The following is a 21,388-nucleotide window of genomic DNA, read 5'->3' as shown; positions in this document are numbered from 1 at the left end:
CCCTATTTGATTCTCCATATTTTGGATCTCCATTATTTTTGTGGAGTTATGCAATGCACCACAGGACAGCACCACTGGAGTGCAAGTATATATATATATTTTTCTTATTTATATTCATTTTTATTTTCATTTTTATTTTTATATTTATTTTTATCTTCATTTCTATGATAGGAACATTAAAGTCCATCTACATATTTTTTTAAGTGATTTTTATGGGCAGGGATATGGTCCCTTTGTCATAATGATATGGATAATGGCTTTATTAAATTGTTATCTTGTTATATGTATATGTGTTTTTATGTCTACTATATATAGTTAAAATGATGGCTGAAGCTAGAATGGCATAAAATAAACATGGCTATCTATGTAGAGGCTTGGCTCTAAGGGCTTATAAGTAACGAGGCTTGGAATACATTTATTTCCTGTGCAAGACACGGCATGCAGAATCATTGCTGACTACACAGTAATACGATATCCAAAACGAGGCTTGGAATATAAAATACTTCTCATTCACTAAAGATTGTGGGTTAAAAATGGCCGCTGGCTGACCAATAAATTGTTTGGAGGCGAAATCGAGGCGTGGAACGCATATTAAAGATGTCCGCGAGAGACCATAAATGTGTGCAGCTCAGAAAGAGGCTTGGAGCGCACACCCGGAAGTACGGCACTAATGAGCCGCGGGAAAGTTGCGGCTATAAAACCAGCTTGTATGTGGATACACAGTTCAACTGAGGAAGCCGCTGATGTGTTTTACATAGGCGGAGAAACGCGTTTTGAACTGTGTCACTTCTCCAGAATACTGCTGCTAAAAAAACGCTGGCTAAAAGCTCCCATTGCGGCTTGCTGGAGTCCTATTGGTGCAGGAGTACCTTCTACAATTCCACTGTCCGGAGCGCAACTCTGGTGAAATTAGGGAAACTGCAAACCTGTTGTGTACTACTCTATACAGGATTACAAATTGATACCAAGGACTACCCACCAAGAGCGGGACTGGTAAATATAAGGTGGTATTCATCTCATTGTACCTATGCCTAAAAGTGACAAAGAGCCATTTCTAGCCTTATAGCCTCAGCCATTTAATCAATGACTTTTTAATGTTATACAGTATGTTGTGAGTCTTGTTTGTCCTATATGTTCATTTCTTGAAAAAATGCACTTTCATAAATTTATAATCTGTCTATCATGTTTTAAATAATAAAAAAGTTTATATGAACTTATATAGCTGTACTGGCATTTGCATGATTGAGCACAGCTGCGCCCCTTAGCAGACTTTGTGGTTGATTGCCATCTAGACTGTTACATTCCCCATTTTTGCACCCCAGAGGTACACACCCTCTCAGTAGGGGCTGCAGCACTGCCCAATCATTTAAGTGACTGTGTTATTGCCTGTGTTATTACACATTAAGTCTAAATCTCTGATTATCTTGGTGGAGTGCATTTATTGCCAGCGCTTTTGGGTGACTATTGTCACAATTGTCTAGCTTCTTCAAGTATATATACGGCAGTAGATGCACCAGTAGACTGGTATTATTTATACGGCAGTAGATGCACCAGCAGAGAGGTATTATATATACGGCAGTAGATGCACCAGTAGACTGGTATAAATATTTATACACCAGCCCCTGCAAGGAAGAAGCCGGCTCCATCTGTACGGCAGTAGATGCACCAGCAGAGAGGTATTATATATATATGGCAGTAGATGCACCAGTAAACTGGTATTATTTATACGATAGTAGATGCACCAGCAGAGAGGTATTATATATATGGCAATAGATGCACTAGTAGACTGGCATTAATATTTATACGGCAGTAGATGCACCAGCAGAGAGGTATTATATATACGGCAGTAGATGCACCAGCAGAGAGGTATTATATATACGGCAGTAGATGCACCAGCAGAGAGGTATTATATATACGGCAGTAGATGCACCAGCAGAGAGGTATTATATATACAGCAGTAGATGCACCAGCAGAGAGGTATTATATATATATGGCAGTAGATGCACCAGTAAACTGGTATTATTTATACGATAGTAGATGCACCAGCAGAGAGGTATTCTATATATGGCAGTAGATGCACTAGTAGACTGGCATTAATATTTATACGGCAGTAGATGCACCAGCAGAGAGGTATTATATATACGGCAGTAGATGCACCAGCAGAGAGGTATTATATATACGGCAGTAGATGCACCAGCAGAGAGGTATTATATATATATACCGCAGTAGATGCACCAGTAGAATGGTATTAATATTTATACAGCAGTAGATGCACCAGCAGAGAGGTATTATATATATACGGCAGTAGATGTACCAGTAGACTGGTATTAATATATATACGGCAGTAGATGCACCAGCAGAGAGTATATATATAGTTTAACTTGGTACTTATGTAGTAGACGGGCGCCCACTAAGCAATTTGCTTAGTGGGCTATTCTGTGTAGGAAAATCGTATCGCATCGCATGGGCCATTTTATGTCATACAATGATATTATTGTATAGCTGATGTAATGGCATCGCACACCCTATCAAATCGCATGCAATCGCATGCGATTTTGCAGGAGCGATGCTATCCCCCCAGGGCTAAGATAGCAGTGAGTAAATTACATAGGAAAATCGCATCGCATCGCATGGCCCTTAAAATGGCCCATGCGATGCGATTTTCCTAAGGTAACGTTTGTATGCAAATTGGGCGCCCGTCTACTGCATCCAGTCTATTAAATCCATTACATACCCTACAACTCAATACTTATTGTCTCTGAAGTTCTTGTCAGAGTACGGTATACAAATAGTGACAAGTAAACAAATTCAATCCACTAAACTTTATTTTTTAAGTATAAGAACAAAGCAAATCTATAATCATTATGTGATTACATGGTCATTCATTACATAATGCAGGCCATCATAATTAGTGACTAGAGACAGTATTTGGAGATAACTAGACCTGAGAGAGGTTGGAGTATTGTAGGGGACATTGGGCGTAGTAGGAAGCAGATTTGATTGTTGTCTCCCCTCAAACACAGTAAAAGAGAAGATGCAGCACACATTACATACAGAAGGTACATATTTATTACAATAGCTGCCCTATGGTATTACTATGGAAAGATGTAGCGAGAGCAGCAAGGGTAATTACATCTGGACTGATTCCATAGTGTAAATTGCCTTAAATGGACGGTTATGTTAGTACACTCCGTCAGGGAGAGGGCTGAGTGCAATAGGCAGTATGTTACATGGCTTCTTTCTTAAGAGCCGTGACTGGAATTTCACTGTGACAATCTACACATGAACCCTGTACACGGCCAGCAAGCAGTAACTTACATACTGACTGGCACAAGAGTGTGCAGTGGCAGAAATGACGTCATACTGGAATACATATGTCAGGTGTATATACACTTGGCATATTGGGAACACTTTTCTAAAACGCTGTTCTCAAACTGGTGCAAGTTCTCAACTAGTTTTGATAGCGGTTGATTGACTTTCTCGAGTCTTGCAGTCTTATAGTCTTCATCACCCTTTCCAAAACCCACTGTCATGTTCTGCTGTGTTACCCAGATACCTCGGGCCAGCTTAGCTTTCTCATATTATCATTTTGGTATTGGGGCAGGTGCAACTTTGACTTCCCGTGTGGCTCCAGCAGCACGAGGATGGAGACGGATATCCTCATCTTCTGTTTGTTGCTTAGCAAAGTTCACAAACACCTGTAGAGGGCAATGCAGAATCATCAGGCAATGACAATTGTTTTACTCTATAATGAGGTATGCAGGTACTGTATGCAGGGGCGGATCCAGGATAAAATGACAGGGGGGGCACCATGATAAAAGAGGGTTTAGGTGGGGGAGGGCCAGTGTTAGTGGTGCCAGTGTACCTGCTAAGAGAGCGGCAGAGAGAGGGTGGGAATGGGATTAAAAATAGGCCCTGGCATTTAAAGTACACAGGCCCACCATGGCGACAAAAGTGAAGGATGTAGTTGTGCGCGTGCCGAAGGCGCGCTCTGGAAAAGAGGGTGTGGCCACTCAACATGGGGCATGTCCTTGAGTGTAGTGTACAACACCATATACAACTTCTACACATTATGCAACAAAATACTAGACCCCATTATACTTGCCCCTTACAAATGATGCCAAATGGAATGAGCCAAAATTCACATAATGCCACATGGATTGTGTCAAAATTCACATAATAACACACGGATTGTGTCAAAATTCACATAATGCCACACGGATTGAGCCAAAATTTACATAATAACACACGGATTGAGCCAAAATTCACATAATGCCAAATGGATTGAGCCAAAATTCACATAATGCCACATGGATTGTGTCAAAATTCACATAATGCCACATGGATTGTGTCAAAATTCACATAATGCCACACGGGTTGAGCCAAAATTCACATAATGCCACACGGATTGAGCCAAAATTCACATAATGCCACATGGATTGTGTCAAAATTCACATAATGCCACATGGATTGTGTCAAAATTCACATAATGCCACATGGATTGAGCCAAAATTCACATAATGCCAAATGGATTGAGCCAAAATTCACATAATGCCTCACGGATTGAGCCAAATTCATAAGATGCCATATGGATTGAGCCAAAATTCACATAATGCCACACGGATTGAGCCAAATTCATAAAATGCCATATGGATTGAGCCAAAATTCACATAATGCCACACGGATTGAGCCAAATTCATAAGATGCGATATGGATTGAGCCAAAATTGACATAATGCAACATGGATTGAGCCAAAATTCACATAATGCCACACAGATTGAGCCAAAATTCACATAATGCCACACGGATTGAGCCAGAATTCACATAATGCCACACAGATTAAGACAAAATTCACAATACGCTTCATAAACAGGGACATTGTCCACCAAAGGCACGCATTAAACATTTACACCATAATGTCCATTACACGTTACGTTACACGCTATTATGTCCATTATGTATTATGCCAAACACCATAATGCCTATTAAAAATTATGCTACATAATTGCTGCTTATCTACATGCTCATTGCCAAGGGTTCCATGCTCATTGCCAGAGGTTCCATGCTCGTTGCCATGTGGGATTACATGCTCATTGCCAACGGGGAATACATGCTCGTGGTAAATGGGGGACAGCCGCCGCCAGGCAGAAGTGATAGCCACTGACAGTGGCAGAGCCTGGCTGTATTCTGAGCACTGCAGGTCCCAGCTATTTGAAATAATACCCATTTCACACCAGAAAATGCATTCCCAGGTTGGCCCCTTTTACACCAGCCTAGTCCCTGCATTTTCTGGTGTGAGGGGGAGAGAAAACCACCCCTCCCCCCTTTAACCAGTTGTCTCATTTAACCGGCTATATCTTCGGAACTAACTGACCCATTTACATGGGATGCAGTTACAATCCCGGCGGTCGGGATCCTGGCGTTCAGAATCCCGACGCCGGAATCCCGACCGCCGAAATGCCGACACATTCTCCCTCCGTGGGTGTCCACGACACCCCTGGAGGGAGAATAAACAAGTGTGCCGAGCGTAGCGAGGCACCGGGCCCGCTGCGTGGCGAGCGCAGCGAGCCCGCAAGGGGGGGCGATCCACGTCCCCCCCTTGTCGGCATTTCGGCTGTCGGGATTCCGGCGTCGGGATTCTGAACGCCGGGATCCCGACCGCCGGGATTCAATACTGAATCCATTTACATGAGACAAGTATCATATTGAAGAACTTTTGAGTGGGCTTTGAATGAATTTGGTCCAGTAAAACTGGAACGTTTGGTTCCAGAGTAATCTGCCCTCAAAGACATGAACAGCCATGAAATTACATTTCAAAAATAAAAAAATCGATTTACACGCTATATCTCTGGAACCGATTGACCGATATGGACCATCCTGGTATCATATTGAAAGCCCAGCGATTTGGAATTGAATAACATCCATCATAAGCTGCTGTGATGCCAGGGGGGGACCTGGCAGCAGTTGGAACCGGGTGGGGGTCGGAATTGACGGGTCCCATATTATCCTATGGGGAAAAAATGTTACAGCTTTGCCAGGCGATATCTCCGGTTCCCGGGGGGCTAGAGACACGGGGCTGGGCTCGTTGGAAAGCTCTGGTCCTCATCTACAAAATGAATGACAGGGGGGGCACGTGCCCGGGTGCCCCCCCCCTGAATCCGCCACTGACTGTATGTATATGATTGGGAGAGTGGGTTCCAATTTGTTTCCAACAAATGCACCAGATACAGCTATACCCCTGATTATAATCAGATTAGTAAGAAGTTTGTCACATTTTGCAACTGTCATTGTTTTAATGTTTTTACTGGAAAGAACTATCTGACAACTGTTTTACATAAACATCCATTCGCCGACCATCACATGATGTCGGCGGCCCACGCACATCTGTGGTTACTCTGAGGTAACCTTAGATGTGCCTGGGCATTTGGAAGTAAGTGTGCAGGCAGCTGACATCCTGTTACGGCCTGATGTGGGCAGGCAGCTGACATCCGCTCACGGCCCGATTACCATGGGAACGCCCCCAGCCGCAGTCTTGGGTGAGTGCACCCTGCGAATAGACTGTTCGCAGTGGCCGCATGCAACCGGCATATGCGCATACGCCAAACATCGGTCCCTGTGCGAACGAACGCCAGCTGCGAACGGACCAGAATAAGGTCCTAAGAGCAGGGTGGGAAGATTGGGACTGTCCAGCCCAATGGTAATAGTTAGGCGATATGCTCCGAGTGTGTTTGGATCCCTTGTAATGCACAAACTAGGAATAATATACACTTGTCATCTTACCTGGTCTAATGTGGTCTGGGACACAGAGTACTCTTCAATATTGAGGATGTCTTTGTTGGAGATGAGTAACTGAAATATCCGGGCCAGGGAGCTGGAGTTAATCTGGTACTGTAACATGTTGTAGTGTTTCTCTCGCTCTAAGCTACCAGGAAAGTTAGTCTGTATAAACTTCTCTACGGGGCCCGAGTCCGGAGCTAAGCCAGGCTTCTGCGCTCTCACTTTCATTGTTACAATATAACCATCTCCGAATCTGTAATGGAAAATAAACCATGAGTAGTACAGCTGTATTGCAGCAGGGAGATTACTGACACACTATTACTTCTCACACAGGGGGAGGTGCGTCAAGTAGTGATGGCCAACGTCCATCGATGATTCAAAATCATAGACGGTTTATGGCCAATGTAGAATAGTTTTGCCATCGAGAACCAGATGGTTTCCCTCCATCATTGTCAAGCATAAAGTGTTTTTTTCTACTTTTCATCCATTGAATAGTATGCTACTATCGATGATCACTGGCACTATTGCCATAGTGTCAAGCCTTAAAGATTGATTGAGTACCAACCAATCATCTTCTAAGTGTCGTTTAACAGGCTGTGCTTAAACAAATGACAGAAGCTGCCAATCCTCCATTATGAGAATATATGTTATGTTGGAATATAATATACCAGTCATTTGTACAAATGTGAGTGGACACAGTTTGAACTGATTCAATAGCTGTAAGAAAGTATTTTAATTAACTAAAAACCCATTATGTTATTTAGAGACTACAGGGCAATAGGACCCATTATCACACCGTGCCCCCCCCCCCCCGCATGGCTGCGAATGGATGATTTACATAATCGCCAACCATCGAATGATTTCTCCCATGCACGCAGTTCAGAGTGACCTATATAATCACTCTAAACTGCAGGCGCCCTGTGCAAGGACAGGGTGGGCAGCTGACATCCGGTGATGTCAGCTGCCCACCCCCCGCATGTCCATCACGGCGTCATTAGACTGGGAACGCCCAGCGTTCTCATGGGAACGCCCATATGCTAATGGGGCTGCCGGGCGCCCAGCTCCCTTCTCCACCCCCCCCCCCCCTCGGCGTGTAGGGTGTGTGCACCCGGTGAACCGAAAGCTTGCTGTGGGTGCAGAAATAAGCCCTGGAAAAGAAGACAGAAGACACAAGACCATCCATGGAGGACCTGGTGAGTAGGATTTCCTTCCACAGGTCCACCATGGATTTTCTTCAGACAGGACGCCGACCCCGGAGCCGCCGACACCGGAGCCGCCGACACCGGAGCCAGCGACCTACCGACGGGATCAAGATAGGTAAGTATCAGTGTGTGTGTGTGTATTAAACTTTTATTAAAAATTTGTGTCAGTGTGTTTTGTGTACTATTTTTTAACTGTGGAACTACAAGTGCCAGCGGGCCCTTTAATGCCCAGCAGGCTGGGACTTGTGGTTCTCCAAGTCCCAGCTTGCTGGCACTTGTAGTGCCACAGTAAAAAACAATAGTTTAATCTTTTTTTTACACTTGAATCAGCCCGATGCCCACCGCCCAGGGGCATCGGGGACAGCACCAGGCTTCAGCCTGGTCAGGTAAGTCCTGGAGGGGGGGGACCCCTTTATTGGGGGGGTCCCCACTCCCCCAGGGCCCCTGGCCAGGCTGACTGGTCGGTAGGGATGAATGCTTTGACTTGTATAAAAAGTCTCCCCCCCGGCTGTGGCATTACCCTGCTGGCTGGTTTTGCCTGGGGCTGGTTCTTAAAATACGGGGGACCCCTACTCATTTTGTCCCCCGTATTTTGGGAACCAGCCCCAGAGCAGGAGCCTGGGGCTGGTTGTTAAAAATCAGGGAACCCCTATTTGTCGGGTTCCCTGATTTTTAATTACCGGCTCCAGGATCTGTCAGCCTGGTGCTGGTTTCGGCTGTGAGGGGGACCCCAGGCCGTTTTTTTTTAAATATTTATTTATTTTTCTATTTTTTTTTACACATTGCAGCCTGCACGGATCTGACTGATCTGTGCAGACTGCTACAAATAATTTGTATTAGCGCCCGTATATATGGCTACTAATACAAATTAATACGACATCGGAGGGTTACAAAGCAGTCGTATATGACTGCTTTGTAAATGACCCTCCGGAACACGACTTTCCATACGACTGAAACAGTCGTATGCAGTCGTAGGGGAAATACCAATATGAAAAACTAGGTTTTTCATATTGGTAAATTTCCCCCATTGTGTCCAGATCACATTGCAAATGCGATTATTAATAAATGGGCCCCTAATTGCCTATAATGCACTAGTGTCTAATGAAGTGATTGGCAGCATTGTCATTAATATCTCACAAACTGGTCATCCCCAGTCAATGAGCAGCATTCATGGGAACTATCACGAGTAAAATGGACTTCTTAGGGGTAAATTTACTACAGATTCTAAAAATGAAAATAGGTGACATTGCCCATAGCAACCAATCTATCATATTCTGTGTATCATGTTCTTGGATGCAATAGATAAATGATAGACATACAGATGGAGCCTCTCTTAATGTTGCCGCCAGCTCACCATATCGCAAGAGCTGGCGGCAGCTGGCGGACGGCGGGACTGGGACGTACGAGCATCTCACACGCTCGCGCTTCCCATTGCCGAGAATAAAACAAAACACAAGCATCTTGTGCGCTCGTGCCCCATTCTGGCATATGAGAGCTGCTCCATCTGTAATCTGATTGGTTGCTATGGGTAACATCACCTCTTTCATTTTGTCGAATTATTTTTTAAGCGCTTGCTAATCTAGGCCACTCTCCATGAACAGGACAGGCAGCTGGCATCAGGCGATGTCAGCTGCCCGCTCTAGGAAGACAAGTAGCCGCAGCCGTTTGCATTAGGTGTTTTCTTGGGTACATCCAGGAATCGCAGGGTGTTCGCATACAAACGCCCCCAATGTCCAAAAGTATCTTACACCAACTACACAGGGTGTAAATCCTATTAATATTTTTTTTAAGAAATGAAATTACAGAATGTGAGTTTTAATGAGAATCACAATAATTAATAAACTAATGCTTTGTATTCAGCAACCATTTAATATGGACAGTAAAGTGAATTAGTAAAAGTTGGCAGAGCCCCTCATTTCTGCTCATGTGTAATGTATTTGTATATTACTTGTCATCTCTATTGCTGCAAATAGCTGTGATAAGCGATGGTACATAGAGGACAGTCCGCGATGGTACATAGAGGACAGTCGTAGTGATGCTACATACTATAAATAGGCCGTTATCTCTCTGCTGGCTGTGTCCTCTGCTGAGATGTCACAGAATACAATCGCAGTATATTATATCTGCTACAAAACCGTGAATCAGTGGGAGCTCAGAGGATTTACATTCCGATATGATTAGGCATCCATTGATTTACTTATGCGCATATTAGGCCAATTACCAGTATGCTGATTTAATCATGTTTATGAGACAAAGGGCCTATAAACCAGAGAGGAGCAAAATCAAATTTGATGGTAGAAGACACTTTGGGACTAATTGAGACTTGATCGAAGGGCAAATTTGTTATTAAAATGAGCAAAACCATGCTGCACGTGGGGCTGATGTAATATGCTCAGGGACAGTTAGATTTGGGTAAGGTGTGTTCAAACTGCAGCATCCACAGGCTCGGATATAGGACTTGGTGACCTGCACCCAGTACAGCACGAGTTGCTGACAACAAGGAGGACTGGTAACTATTTGCTCAAAACCAACAAATGTTATTGCCTCATATATATACATTGTATATGCAGATACAAGCTTTATAGCCAGCCCATGCCTTATATGTTTTATGTTGTACGTCTTGTATGTCCCTTTTGAGTGTAAAACTATGTATGTAATGTGTAATTTTTTAAAATGTATTATGGTCTGATACCCAAGTAAAGATAATTTGTACTTTCCCATAAAAGACTGGGTATCCATTTATTGAGTGTGGCAGCGCTACTGAGTGGGGATATCATCTCCACACACACCATAGTTCTGTGTTCAAACTGAATTGAAGTGTCAAGTACTGTATTTACCCTGCATAGAAAAAAAAACCTCACCCAAATCTAACTTTCTCTGGGCCCGAATCAGACCTTCACGCTAGGCTGGCAGTATTAGCGAGCAGATAAATTCCGCCCAGCTGAGCTACCTACCCCCGACCCTGTGCACGACTGCGAATGCATTCGCAGCTGTGCACACAGGGGAGAAATCACTCATCATCAAAGGATTTTCCCTGTGATTGCAGTGCTGAGTTAAGGTCCATACACACTGGGTGATTTTGCCCAGCATGTATAGACAGCGATGATGGTGAAAATTGCTAGGCTGAAAATCGCTCAGCAGGACGATTTTCTATAGCAGGACCCTATGGAAAGCCGTCCACCCCAGCAGATGAGCGGCGGCCACCGGCGATGATGCGGGAGCATGAAAGCAGCTCAAACTACAAAACTGAGCTGCTTTTAGCTCAAAATTGCCCATTGTGTATGTAGCTTCAATCAGCGCTGCGAAGGCCGTGGGGAGAAGGAGGCCCTCTCTCCCAACAGCCAGGGAACGTCTGCCACTGGCATTACGCCCCCAAACGCCCGCCGCCTTTCAATCACCTCGAGAGTGGCCAGCGAAGGCAAACCTTCGCATGGTCCATTCGCAATGTGACCCCCCTGCATGCGCACAGTGTACAGGCGCAGTCTTAAGTTGGCAGGGTTGCGAATTCCCAGCCTAGCGTATGGGTCTGAATTGTGCCCTCTGTATGTGCATGAATCAGCCCCACCTGCAGTGCAGCATGGTTTTGTCCATTTTGAGAACAAATTTGTTCTGCGATCAGATCTGAATTAGGCCCTTTGTCGCAGAAGTGTGACGTTTTGGAAATATAATCATGACGTGTCGCCACTTTAGGAATGAGATCAATATTCCATGGAACAGATTGGAGAATGCTGCTCATCTCTACTGCTGATAAAACAAATGAAAGATGAAATGATTACATAAAATATTATTTTCCATACTTATATTTGAGATGTTGAATGGTGCCGAGACATTTAAAGGTTCCCTTGACCATAATGGCGAGACGAGTACAGAGAGCTTCACATTCTTCCATGCTAAAGAGAAACACAGATCCAATGAATCATTGCTAACCAGACTTACTCCCCCGCTGTACTAGCAGTATATACAGTATATGTTATTGGACATAATAACTATAGTAACAAATTGCCATTCTCTGCTAGGGATACATACGGATGACCGGTGGTCAGAATTCCAAAGTAGGGAATCCTGGCGGTATACGGTAACTAGGTCAACACAAAAAAGGTAGACATGCATTAGGTTAACCACTGAAGGTCGACAGGCCTTATGTCGACACACTCAAAAGGTTGACATGGCTCTAGGTCAACAGGCTCATTAGGTCAAAACAAGCATTAGGTCAACATTGGGAAGGTTGACAGTCAAAAGGTCAACATGGGGTTTTTCACATTTTTTTTTGCGCCATGTGCCGACATTCTGTATTTCATGTCCTACCATCCACTAGGGCATGGATGGAGAATATAATAGGCTGCTGAGCAAAGCGATGCACCTTGCCCGAAGAATGGCGAGTGCAGCAAGACATGCGAGGAAACGCAGTGCACGGATACGGTGTCCATGTCGACATCTGGGATAATTTTTTTTGGGGGGGGAAACCCATGTCGATATTCCCAAAGTCAGGGCCGTAACTAGGGGGGGGCTAGGGGCTCACGCGCACCGGGCGCTGGAGGGTGGGGGCGCTAGTGTGGTGTCCTGGCAGCATGGTCCCTAGGATGAGCAGTGGGGGTCCGGGGACTGGTGGGTTAACGCCAGGTCCTAGCGGGGGTCCGGGGACTGGAGAAGTTTATTTCCGGCTCCTAGCGCTGCCGGGCGGTGGGCGGGAAGCAGGTTTTGAAAAGACTTGCCGGACGCTGATTGGCTGAATTCAGCCAATCAGCGTCTGGCAAGTCTTTTCAAAGTCATCGGCGCTTCCTGCCGCCAGGCAGATAGCGCTAGGAGACGGAGTGAGTGAAGGCTGCCGCTACACCAGTCCCTGGACCCCTGGACGCTGCCTACCCCCGCTGGCTGCATACAGGTATGTTGGCAGCGGGGGTCCAGGGACTGGTGTAGAGGCAGCTTTCACATACACAGCCGCTCGCTATTTGCCTGGCGGCGGGAAGCGCTGATGATTTTGAAAAGACTTGCCGGACGCTGATTGGCTGAATTCAGCCAATCAGCGTCCGGCAAGTCTTTTCAAAATCTGCCTCCTGCCCACCGCCCGGCAGCACTAGGAGCCGGAGTTAACCTTCTCCAGTCCCCGGACCCCCGCTGCCTGTCCCCAAGGCAGTGAATTGTGGGGGTTTTTTTTTTTTGGGGGGGGCACCAAATGACTGCCGCCCCGGGCACCGAAACATCTAGTTTCGGCCCTGCCAAAGTTGACCTAATGCTTGTGTCGACCTAATGACCCTGTCGACCTAACAACATGTCGACATTTTCAGTGTGTCGACCTAAGGCCTGTCAACCTTCAGTGGTTGACCTAATGCACGTTAACCTTCCTGTGGTCGACCTAAGGATTCACACCCATCTTGGCAATAGACAACAAAATATATATAGAGTGTGGCGCACCGTACCTAAAGGATGTTCATAAAAACTACAATGTGAGTTTTTTACAGGATGTATTTCATGGATAAAAATAAAAGAATAAAGACAACAAACAAGGATGTAATACTTATTAGGAACGATTTCTTCCAAGTACTTAGGGGGTCAAGTCTACGGCACCACCGCAGTGAGCTGATTTGTGATCGGTCCCAGGATCCAAAGTGCAAGTGCGTCCTGATAAAGTGCATCCAAATAGAGTGTCCAAGTGCCAAGGTGCTCTACACCTAGCCAGGAAGTGGAGTTCCTGAACCTAATAGTAGATATACCCAGCTTGAGAAAGGAGACAGTTTAGGTCTCTGAAACGCGTTGTTGCTATTTGGAACTATATCTACACCACTTCCTGGCTAGGTGTAAAGCATCTTGGCACTTGGACACTTTGGATGCACTTTATCGGGACGCACTTGCACTTTGGATCCTGGGTAGAGATGGGTTGTTCGCGAACGAACAGGATCTTTTGAACGGATCCCACCCAAGAACGAGTGAGCCGCCGATCCCAAAAAGGTGATCCGTTTCAGTTTACAATGCATTTTCCTGATCTCAGTGCTGCCACCTGTGGCAGCTGAGATGTACTACCTCTGTAGACTGAGTACAGTGCTGTGACTACAAGTGATAGAAAGATTAGCTGCTGCTGCCAGGGATGGCCATCGGTGCAGATGCCATCGATGGTTGCCATCGATGGCGATTCTGCAACCAAACATCGATCAGTGTTTTTACTCGGTCATGTATATTCCCCCTTTTTTTTTTAAAGCGAGGCGAGGACCCGTCTAAAAGATCCGCATCTTTCCACTGAGAGCTCAGACGGATCCCGGCTTAGCTTGATGATCCGTTTTGACCATCTCTAATCCTGGGACCGATCACAAATAAGCTCACTGCGGTGGTGCCGCCACAGTACTTTTAAATGGTGAAAAACCCATTCAATATATTGATTATTTGTACCCAGGATTGGAAGAAATGTTCCTAATAAGTATTGCATCCTTGTTTGTTATCTTTATTGTTTTATTTTTATCCATGAAATAAATACTGTAAAAACTCACATTGTTGTTTTTATGAACATCATTTAGGTAAGGTGCGCCACACTCTATATATATTTTGTTGTCTATGATATATGACTGGGAGGTGGTGTTCCCCCATTTTTCATATATCAGAGTGGGCAGCACCAGCCTAATTTATTGCGCACCTATTTCCACAGCACACTTTTGTTTTAAAGGGTCAGGTAAGTATAATTACCCTTCCCCCTCAGCTTTAACTCCTCCTGATAGCGCCTAAACCTAACCCCCGCACTCCACCACCTAACACTACTTCCCCTGCTCCCGCAGCCTAATCCTAAGCCCCCCTTCAGTCTGAACCAACCCCCCCCTCCTTCCCAGCAGCCTAACACGCCGGCATCCCCTTTGCTGGTAGGCATATATTTGCTACAAACATTATATACACACGGCAGAAGAGGCAGCACTCCATCAACAACTTTTAATCAAGTCGATGCCTTCAATGGAAATACCCAGGCAGGGATCCAAATAACCAAACACATTGAAGCGGCACTCAAAAATAATACAGCATACAGCATATACAATGTAGCAGCAATGTTTTGATGTTTTAATTACATCTTCATCAGGCAATACATCATTGTCATCAGGCAATACATGTATTGCCTGATGACGATGTAATTAAAATATCGAAATGTTGCTGCTACAGTTTGTTCAAGTGTATGCTGTATTATTTTCAAGTGCAGCTTCATTGTATTCACCTACAAACATTATATTAATAATCCATGCAATCAGTTTTATTCTGTATGCTCCTGGGAAACCCCATTAAGCAAGTCCATTTACAAGGTATACCTGCACAGTAAAATGACTATTCTTGTATAGTATGGTATTGCTGCCACCCATGGACCAGTAGGCAGAATTACAGGTACCTGTGAGATGTCAGCACAACAGCGCGACCTTCTTTGATTATACTGACAATAGAATTCCAAAGGAAGCGACGCGATTGAGGATCCATTCCTGTAGTTGGCTCATCCTAAATATATAAATAAACATGTGACATGATGGGATGAAAAGTCCATAAGGGAAATATATCACACTTGTTGCATTATAGCCTTTTTACAAATGGGCTCAATTGGTGGCATAGAAAGTAGACGTGGCTTGTTTTATGGCAAGTGACTACACATTCATAATCACACGTGACTAAAGTGACAGCAGCTGAGCAAATACATAAATGATGCCTATTATGGCGTGCAGTTTCCTATGCAAAGCAAAAACACTATGGACAAATACATACAGTGGGGAAATTTTACTAAGATGGGATATCATATGTTACCCAGTGTAACTACAATATTGGGAATGCTGCCAGAGGTGAAAAAGTAAATACATTCTCTATCCTGTCTAATTACTCATAAGACAAATGTAATATTCTCACCACAAGATGAGTTCACATCTGCTAATTACAAACTTACCTCTTTTAATACTGTTTATCTTAACCCCTTCAGTGGTGTTTTTTTTTTTAGGGAGCGGGAGCAAGTTTTTTCTGGGGAGCGCTCCCTAAAAAAAAAAACCCACCACTGTGTCCCCGGGTCCGGGCAGCACCGCAGAAGTGTCTATCAGCCGCTGCCCAGCCCTGCCCCCAGCAACCCGGCTATGTGCGGCGTTATGTTACAAGACCACGCCGCAAACAGCAGGGGGGAGGGAGGCAGGGCCGAGCAGCAGGAGCTGGGCAGCCGCCGAAGCTGAGTGCGGAGCTGATCTCAGAGGAAGGGAGCGCAGGCAGTGGCACTCCTGAGAATTTTCCAGGTTTGCCAGTCTGCGTACTGGAGCAAACCCCAGAATATTCTCTGGAGTACCACTGAAGGGGTTAATATGTATGTCGTGTTACCTCACTTCCTTAAGGGAAAATATTAAAAGTTATGGTTTACTTACTAGAAGCTTTAGCATCTTGCTATAATTAGCTGGTGGTAGTTACATTTTCTGAGACCCTCTCTTATCTCCCCTAGCAGTCTATCCCATGACCTAGGTTCTTATCCATCTCTGCACCATACCCTCTTCCATGAGACCCTTCTCCATCTCCTGTCTCCACTGGCAGTCGTCCCTCTGGGACCTAGTTCCATGTCCACCTGTGCATCCTAACCTTTCCATGAGAACCTCTTCACCTTCTGTTTCCCCTGGCAGTCTTCCCTCTGGGATCTAGTTCCATGTCCACCTGTGCATCCTAACCTCTCCATGGGAACCTCTTCACCTTCTGTTTCCCCTGGCAGTCTTCCCTCTGGGACCTAGGTTTATATCCATCAGTGCATCCTAAACTCTCCCTTGGGAACCTCTCCACCTTCTGTTTCTCCTCACAGTTCTACCTCTAGAACCTAGGTATTTGTTTATCCATCTCTGCACTCTACCCTCTCCCTTGGGAACCTCTCCAAATCCTGTCTTCCCTGGCAGTTTTCCCTCTGGGTCCTAGATCCTTATCTGTCTCTGCACCCTACCCTCTACATTTGGAAACCTCTGCACCTCCTGTCTCCGCTAACAGGTCCTTATCCACCTCTATACCTACCTCTCTTCCTTGGAAACTTCACCTCCTGTTTTCCCTGGCATTGTTCCCTCTGTAACCTATGTTCTTATCCACTTCTGCTACCCTCTCCTTTGGGAACATCTCCACCTCTTGACTCCCCTGGCAGTCTTCCCTCTGGGAACCAGGTCTATGACCACCTGTACATCCTAACCTCTCCCTTGGGAGGCTCTCACCTCCTGTTTCCTCTGGCAGTCTTCCCTCTAGGACCCAAGTCTATGTCCATCTTTGTGCTATACCCTCTCGCTTGAAAACCTCTTTTCTCCTGCTTGAGAATCAAGATTTGTGATTTATAAATTAAGTTGGTACTAAGCCCCTCATTCTGGTTGGATTGCGTACGTTAAGCTGCTTGCTGCTTATCATATCATATGTTCATTTGCACCTGCAGCCTGAGTAAGTCTGACCTCACAGGTCAAACTGTGTTGCAGATGCAGTACTTTGCTTTGCCACACCCAGGGAAACAGAGGCGGCACCCCTAGATTTTGCCGAACACCAGCCACCTCCGTTCCCATCCCTCCCTGGAAACACCTCTTCCTGTTACTCAGAGAGCTTTGCAATACAGCAATGAGAATGCAGGACCCTTGCATATACAGTACTATACAAAATGAATGAGGCCCATGGTCACATACAAAGCCTGACTTAGAGGTGCATGCAAACTATGACCAATGCCCAGTTAAACAATTATTTTCTACTGTGAATGCACAAAATGTTATATGAATACCCTATAGCGCATGCATTACCCTGAGTGTACACACAAAGCAGCTGCATTGTCAGAAGCATAGCTGCTTCCATAGAGGCCATGTACAGATGGAAAAACTTTCCCATTGGCCAATGGTGCACATGATGAGGGAGTGTATAGAACCAGAGGAGGTGGTACAACATGCGTAGGTGCAGAACGTGGTCATCTCAGTGCATGTACATTTAGGTACACGCTAGTACACAAAGTGAAGACTTAAATTAACATCTGCCTATTATCAAAGCCATGACTCTGACAACAGACGCTAGAGCACACACAGCAGTGCCACCTATGATACAGGCCCAGAGAGAGGAAAGGGACAATATGAGAGAGAAATAACATGAAGTACCCACCAATAGCACCACAGAAGGACATCCTATCAGAGCAATGGCAGTGGACAGCTTGCGTTTGTTTCCTCCACTGTAAGTACCAGCTGGCTGGTTTGCGTATTTTTTAAGGTCCAATTTTTCAATTCCCCAATCTGCCACCTGGAAAAGAGAACACAGTAAAAGCTTAATTCCAGATTTGCAATTATTATTATCAGGGAAACTGATGTAATCAGGGTTGAGTTGATTAGCAGCACCTGTGCTCTCCTGATATAAGTGTTTACAGGGCAGTGGGTCATTGCTCTTGATGGTGGAACAGCTGCCCAATTGATAGGCCCGGCTGTGGGCTACTGTAGGGGCCACTAGAGCTTTGTGAAAAGTTTACTATGCTGTGACACCTGTATGCTGCAATGCTGTCACCATACTTGATTATGCTGTTTACCTGCTACAAAATAAAGACCAATATTTAGGACAGTATTCAATGAGAATTTTGATGATGTGCAGCGAATCCTGTTTAGGATTCGCTGCACATTCGCCACTGCCCGCCGCGTTCCGGAGCCTCGCAGGCTCCAGTATTAAACGAGTCAGGGGCTCACTGCCCCTGACCGGCGAATTTTAACTCCTGCGGCGATGCCGCAGGGAGCCTGACGATGGCGGCAGGCAGGGAGATGGAAGTCTCCCTGCCTGCCCCAGAACATTTGTGGGGGGGAGGTGGGCTCCCCGGGAGCCAGGCAGCACAGGCTGCCCCCCCCGGGATAGCCAACAGGGGACCGGGTATTCACTACACCTGATCGAGCATATGTAATGATCGGGTGCAGTGAATATATGAATATCTAATGAGCTGCTCGACTCCCGGCCCCCTGCTGGCTGCTCTGTGTAAAAAAAAAAAAAAAAAAGTTTTAAATTAAATATATATTCATGTGCGTAAAGCACATGAATAAAAATAGCATGCCCCTCCTCAGAATAAAATTCCTGATTTTTTGACACCAAATGTAAAAAACAAAACACTTTATTTTAAAAGTTCACATTCCACTTCACCATAAAAAGAAAGCGATTGCTACTCGGTGAATTATGGCGATAAAAACCTTGAAATGTATTCGCCATCTGGTCATTGAATAGGGTGATTCACCGTTTTAGTAAAAAAATCACCTTACAGCACGAAAATAGCACAAAATCGCCATAAAACATGGCGAATCAGCCTCATTGAGGGGTAGATTTATTAAGCTTGGTGAAGTGATAAACTGTCTGGTTTTTATCAGTGGCCAATCAGGTCCTACCTCTCATTTTTCAAACCAAGCCTGTAACTTCACAGGTAGGAGCTGATTGGCTGGTGATAAAAACCAGACAGTTTATCACTTCACCGAGCTTAATAAATCTACCCCTGAATACTGCCCTTAATCTTATCCAGTTTATGTGATTCATGGCAACATTGTTGTGCTGCTTCTGAGTGGTTATATACAGGAGCACATCTTGGTTTTAAGGCACTGCATATTATAACACTACCCATACATTATGGCTCTCCTATTAAGCTGAAAATTGACACCGGGAGTGGAGAATGGGCGCAGCCACATGCGTCTCTATTTGTTTGGGGGTGTGGGTTTTTGAGACCCAAGTGCATGATTCCTCAATCATGTGTTTTATCCGCCCTGGGAGGTCTACCCTGTTGAACATCTTTGTGCCATCTGTATAAAAGGTATATATCTCTTCAATACCATTTTGCAATGTCACCAACAAAAATATTTAAGAGCACTGGTCCAAGTACCGATCCCTAAGGTACTTCACTGGTAACATTCTTGGATGTCCCAGAGCATTATTAAACATAACAAGTCCATGGGGGTATTCATTCCCTGCCGCTATTTACAATGGAGGAAATCGCAGTGGGCCCCTATACAATGCTGTCTTTCCTGACGGCAGTGAAGAGTAATTTTGGCAGAACAGACCCAACTTTAAAAGCTGTCAAGACTGTTTTGCTGAGAGTGGCCATGGATTGTCGACATCACGGCCGTACCTCGACAATCCATGGTCATTTATACAGCCACACCCCCTTTCCGCTGATTGTCAGATGGGACATTGAATCCCGCCTGCCGATAAACAGTCCAGCGGGCCGGGATGGGATGTCCCAACATTCATGACCCAGGATTGGATACCCCTCTATGACTGGTCAGGTAAATTTTCCACCCTCCCGGATAACCTCACATTGATGGCACAACTAACTCTTCTAGCCCCAAAGTACACTGCCTTGGAGTTATTCTTGAATGCTCCCTCACCTTCAGACAGCATATTCAGCAACTCTTACTGTCCTGCCATTTCCGTCTCAAAAATATTTCCAAAATATTTCCAAAATAATCTTACCCAGAATGCTACCCTCATCCACTCACTGATCATCTCCAGATTGAACTACTGTAATCTCCTCCAGTCTAACCTCCCTGACAAACACTTCCACTTTAATCTATCATCAGTGCTGCTGTAAGCTCATCTTCCTCTCCAAACATACTATGTACACCTCTTCTATCTTACAAGTTCTACACTGGCTCCCCTTTCCCTTCTGAGTACAATTCAAGCTTGTCTCACTCACTAACAAAGCCATCACCCAATTCCTCTCCCACCTACATATCTGATCTTCCTTTCCTTTGCTTACTCTCCTGCCAAATGGTAATGTCCTCCAACTCCTGCGTCAAAGATTTTGCCCATTATGCTTTCTATCTCTGGAATTCTCTACCTATCCCTATCAGACTCCCCACCTTTCTACAAAACTTTAAACAGGCTGTCAAAACCCACTTCTTCATCAACCCTAGCCATATTTCATCCTAACCTTCTGTTACATGCTCACTTCTACTGCTTCTGTGTCATGCATATCTGTTTGCCTCTCCTCTTCAGAATATAAGCAAAAATTTATAATAATAACATGCTATATCTTCCCCCCGATCTATTATATTAGTCACAGAGCCAAAAATGTGATTGGCATGATCTTCCCCCCAGTAACTCAATGCTGTTTGCTATCCTGTAAGTTTTTTGATTTAAGATATTCCACAACTCTTTATTTTAGTAGTTTTTCCATCACTGGTCGGTAGTTGTACTTGTTTCTTCCTTGATTTCACTTTTGTGCAGTGTTATCACATTCACTTTTCCAGTCCTTTGGAATTGCACCTGTAGTTAGTGGCTGGTTGAATAATCCTGTTAATGGTGCTACCAACATATACTGTATTTAAGCTCTTTTAGTATCCTTGAATGTATCTCATATGGCACCATTGATTTGCCCATCTTCAGTTTTGAGAGTTCTTTTAGGACCTTCATCTTTCTTATTTTTATGAATATCCTTGCAACTTAACTGTGGTCCCTTTCCATCTCCATCA

General features: G+C 44.8%; 1 protein-coding gene across 1 annotated transcript in view; it reads right to left on the bottom strand.

Annotated features, from left to right (window-relative positions):
• Positions 1 to 2,823: 2,823 nt before the first annotated feature.
• The window catches only part of ABCA4 (ATP binding cassette subfamily A member 4), a 227,808-nt gene continuing 209,243 nt past the window's right edge, over positions 2,824 to 21,388 (bottom strand). Inside the window, exons 47-51 of the mRNA XM_083157071.1 lie at positions 18,063 to 18,197; positions 15,334 to 15,437; positions 11,777 to 11,869; positions 6,781 to 7,030; positions 2,824 to 3,698 (exon numbers count right to left, since the gene is read on the bottom strand). Coding sequence (XP_083013197.1) covers positions 3,585 to 3,698; positions 6,781 to 7,030; positions 11,777 to 11,869; positions 15,334 to 15,437; positions 18,063 to 18,197 — 696 coding nt within the window. The 3' untranslated portion in view covers positions 2,824 to 3,584. The remainder of the gene's footprint in view (positions 3,699 to 6,780; positions 7,031 to 11,776; positions 11,870 to 15,333; positions 15,438 to 18,062; positions 18,198 to 21,388) is intronic.

This window comes from Crinia signifera, chromosome 8 (assembly GCF_055691185.1).
Source record: "Crinia signifera chromosome 8, ASM5569118v1, whole genome shotgun sequence".
Lineage (NCBI taxonomy): Eukaryota > Metazoa > Chordata > Amphibia > Anura > Myobatrachidae > Crinia > Crinia signifera.
The sequence above is the reverse complement of the archived record's forward strand: the minus strand, read 5'-3'. Positions and strand labels throughout refer to the sequence as shown.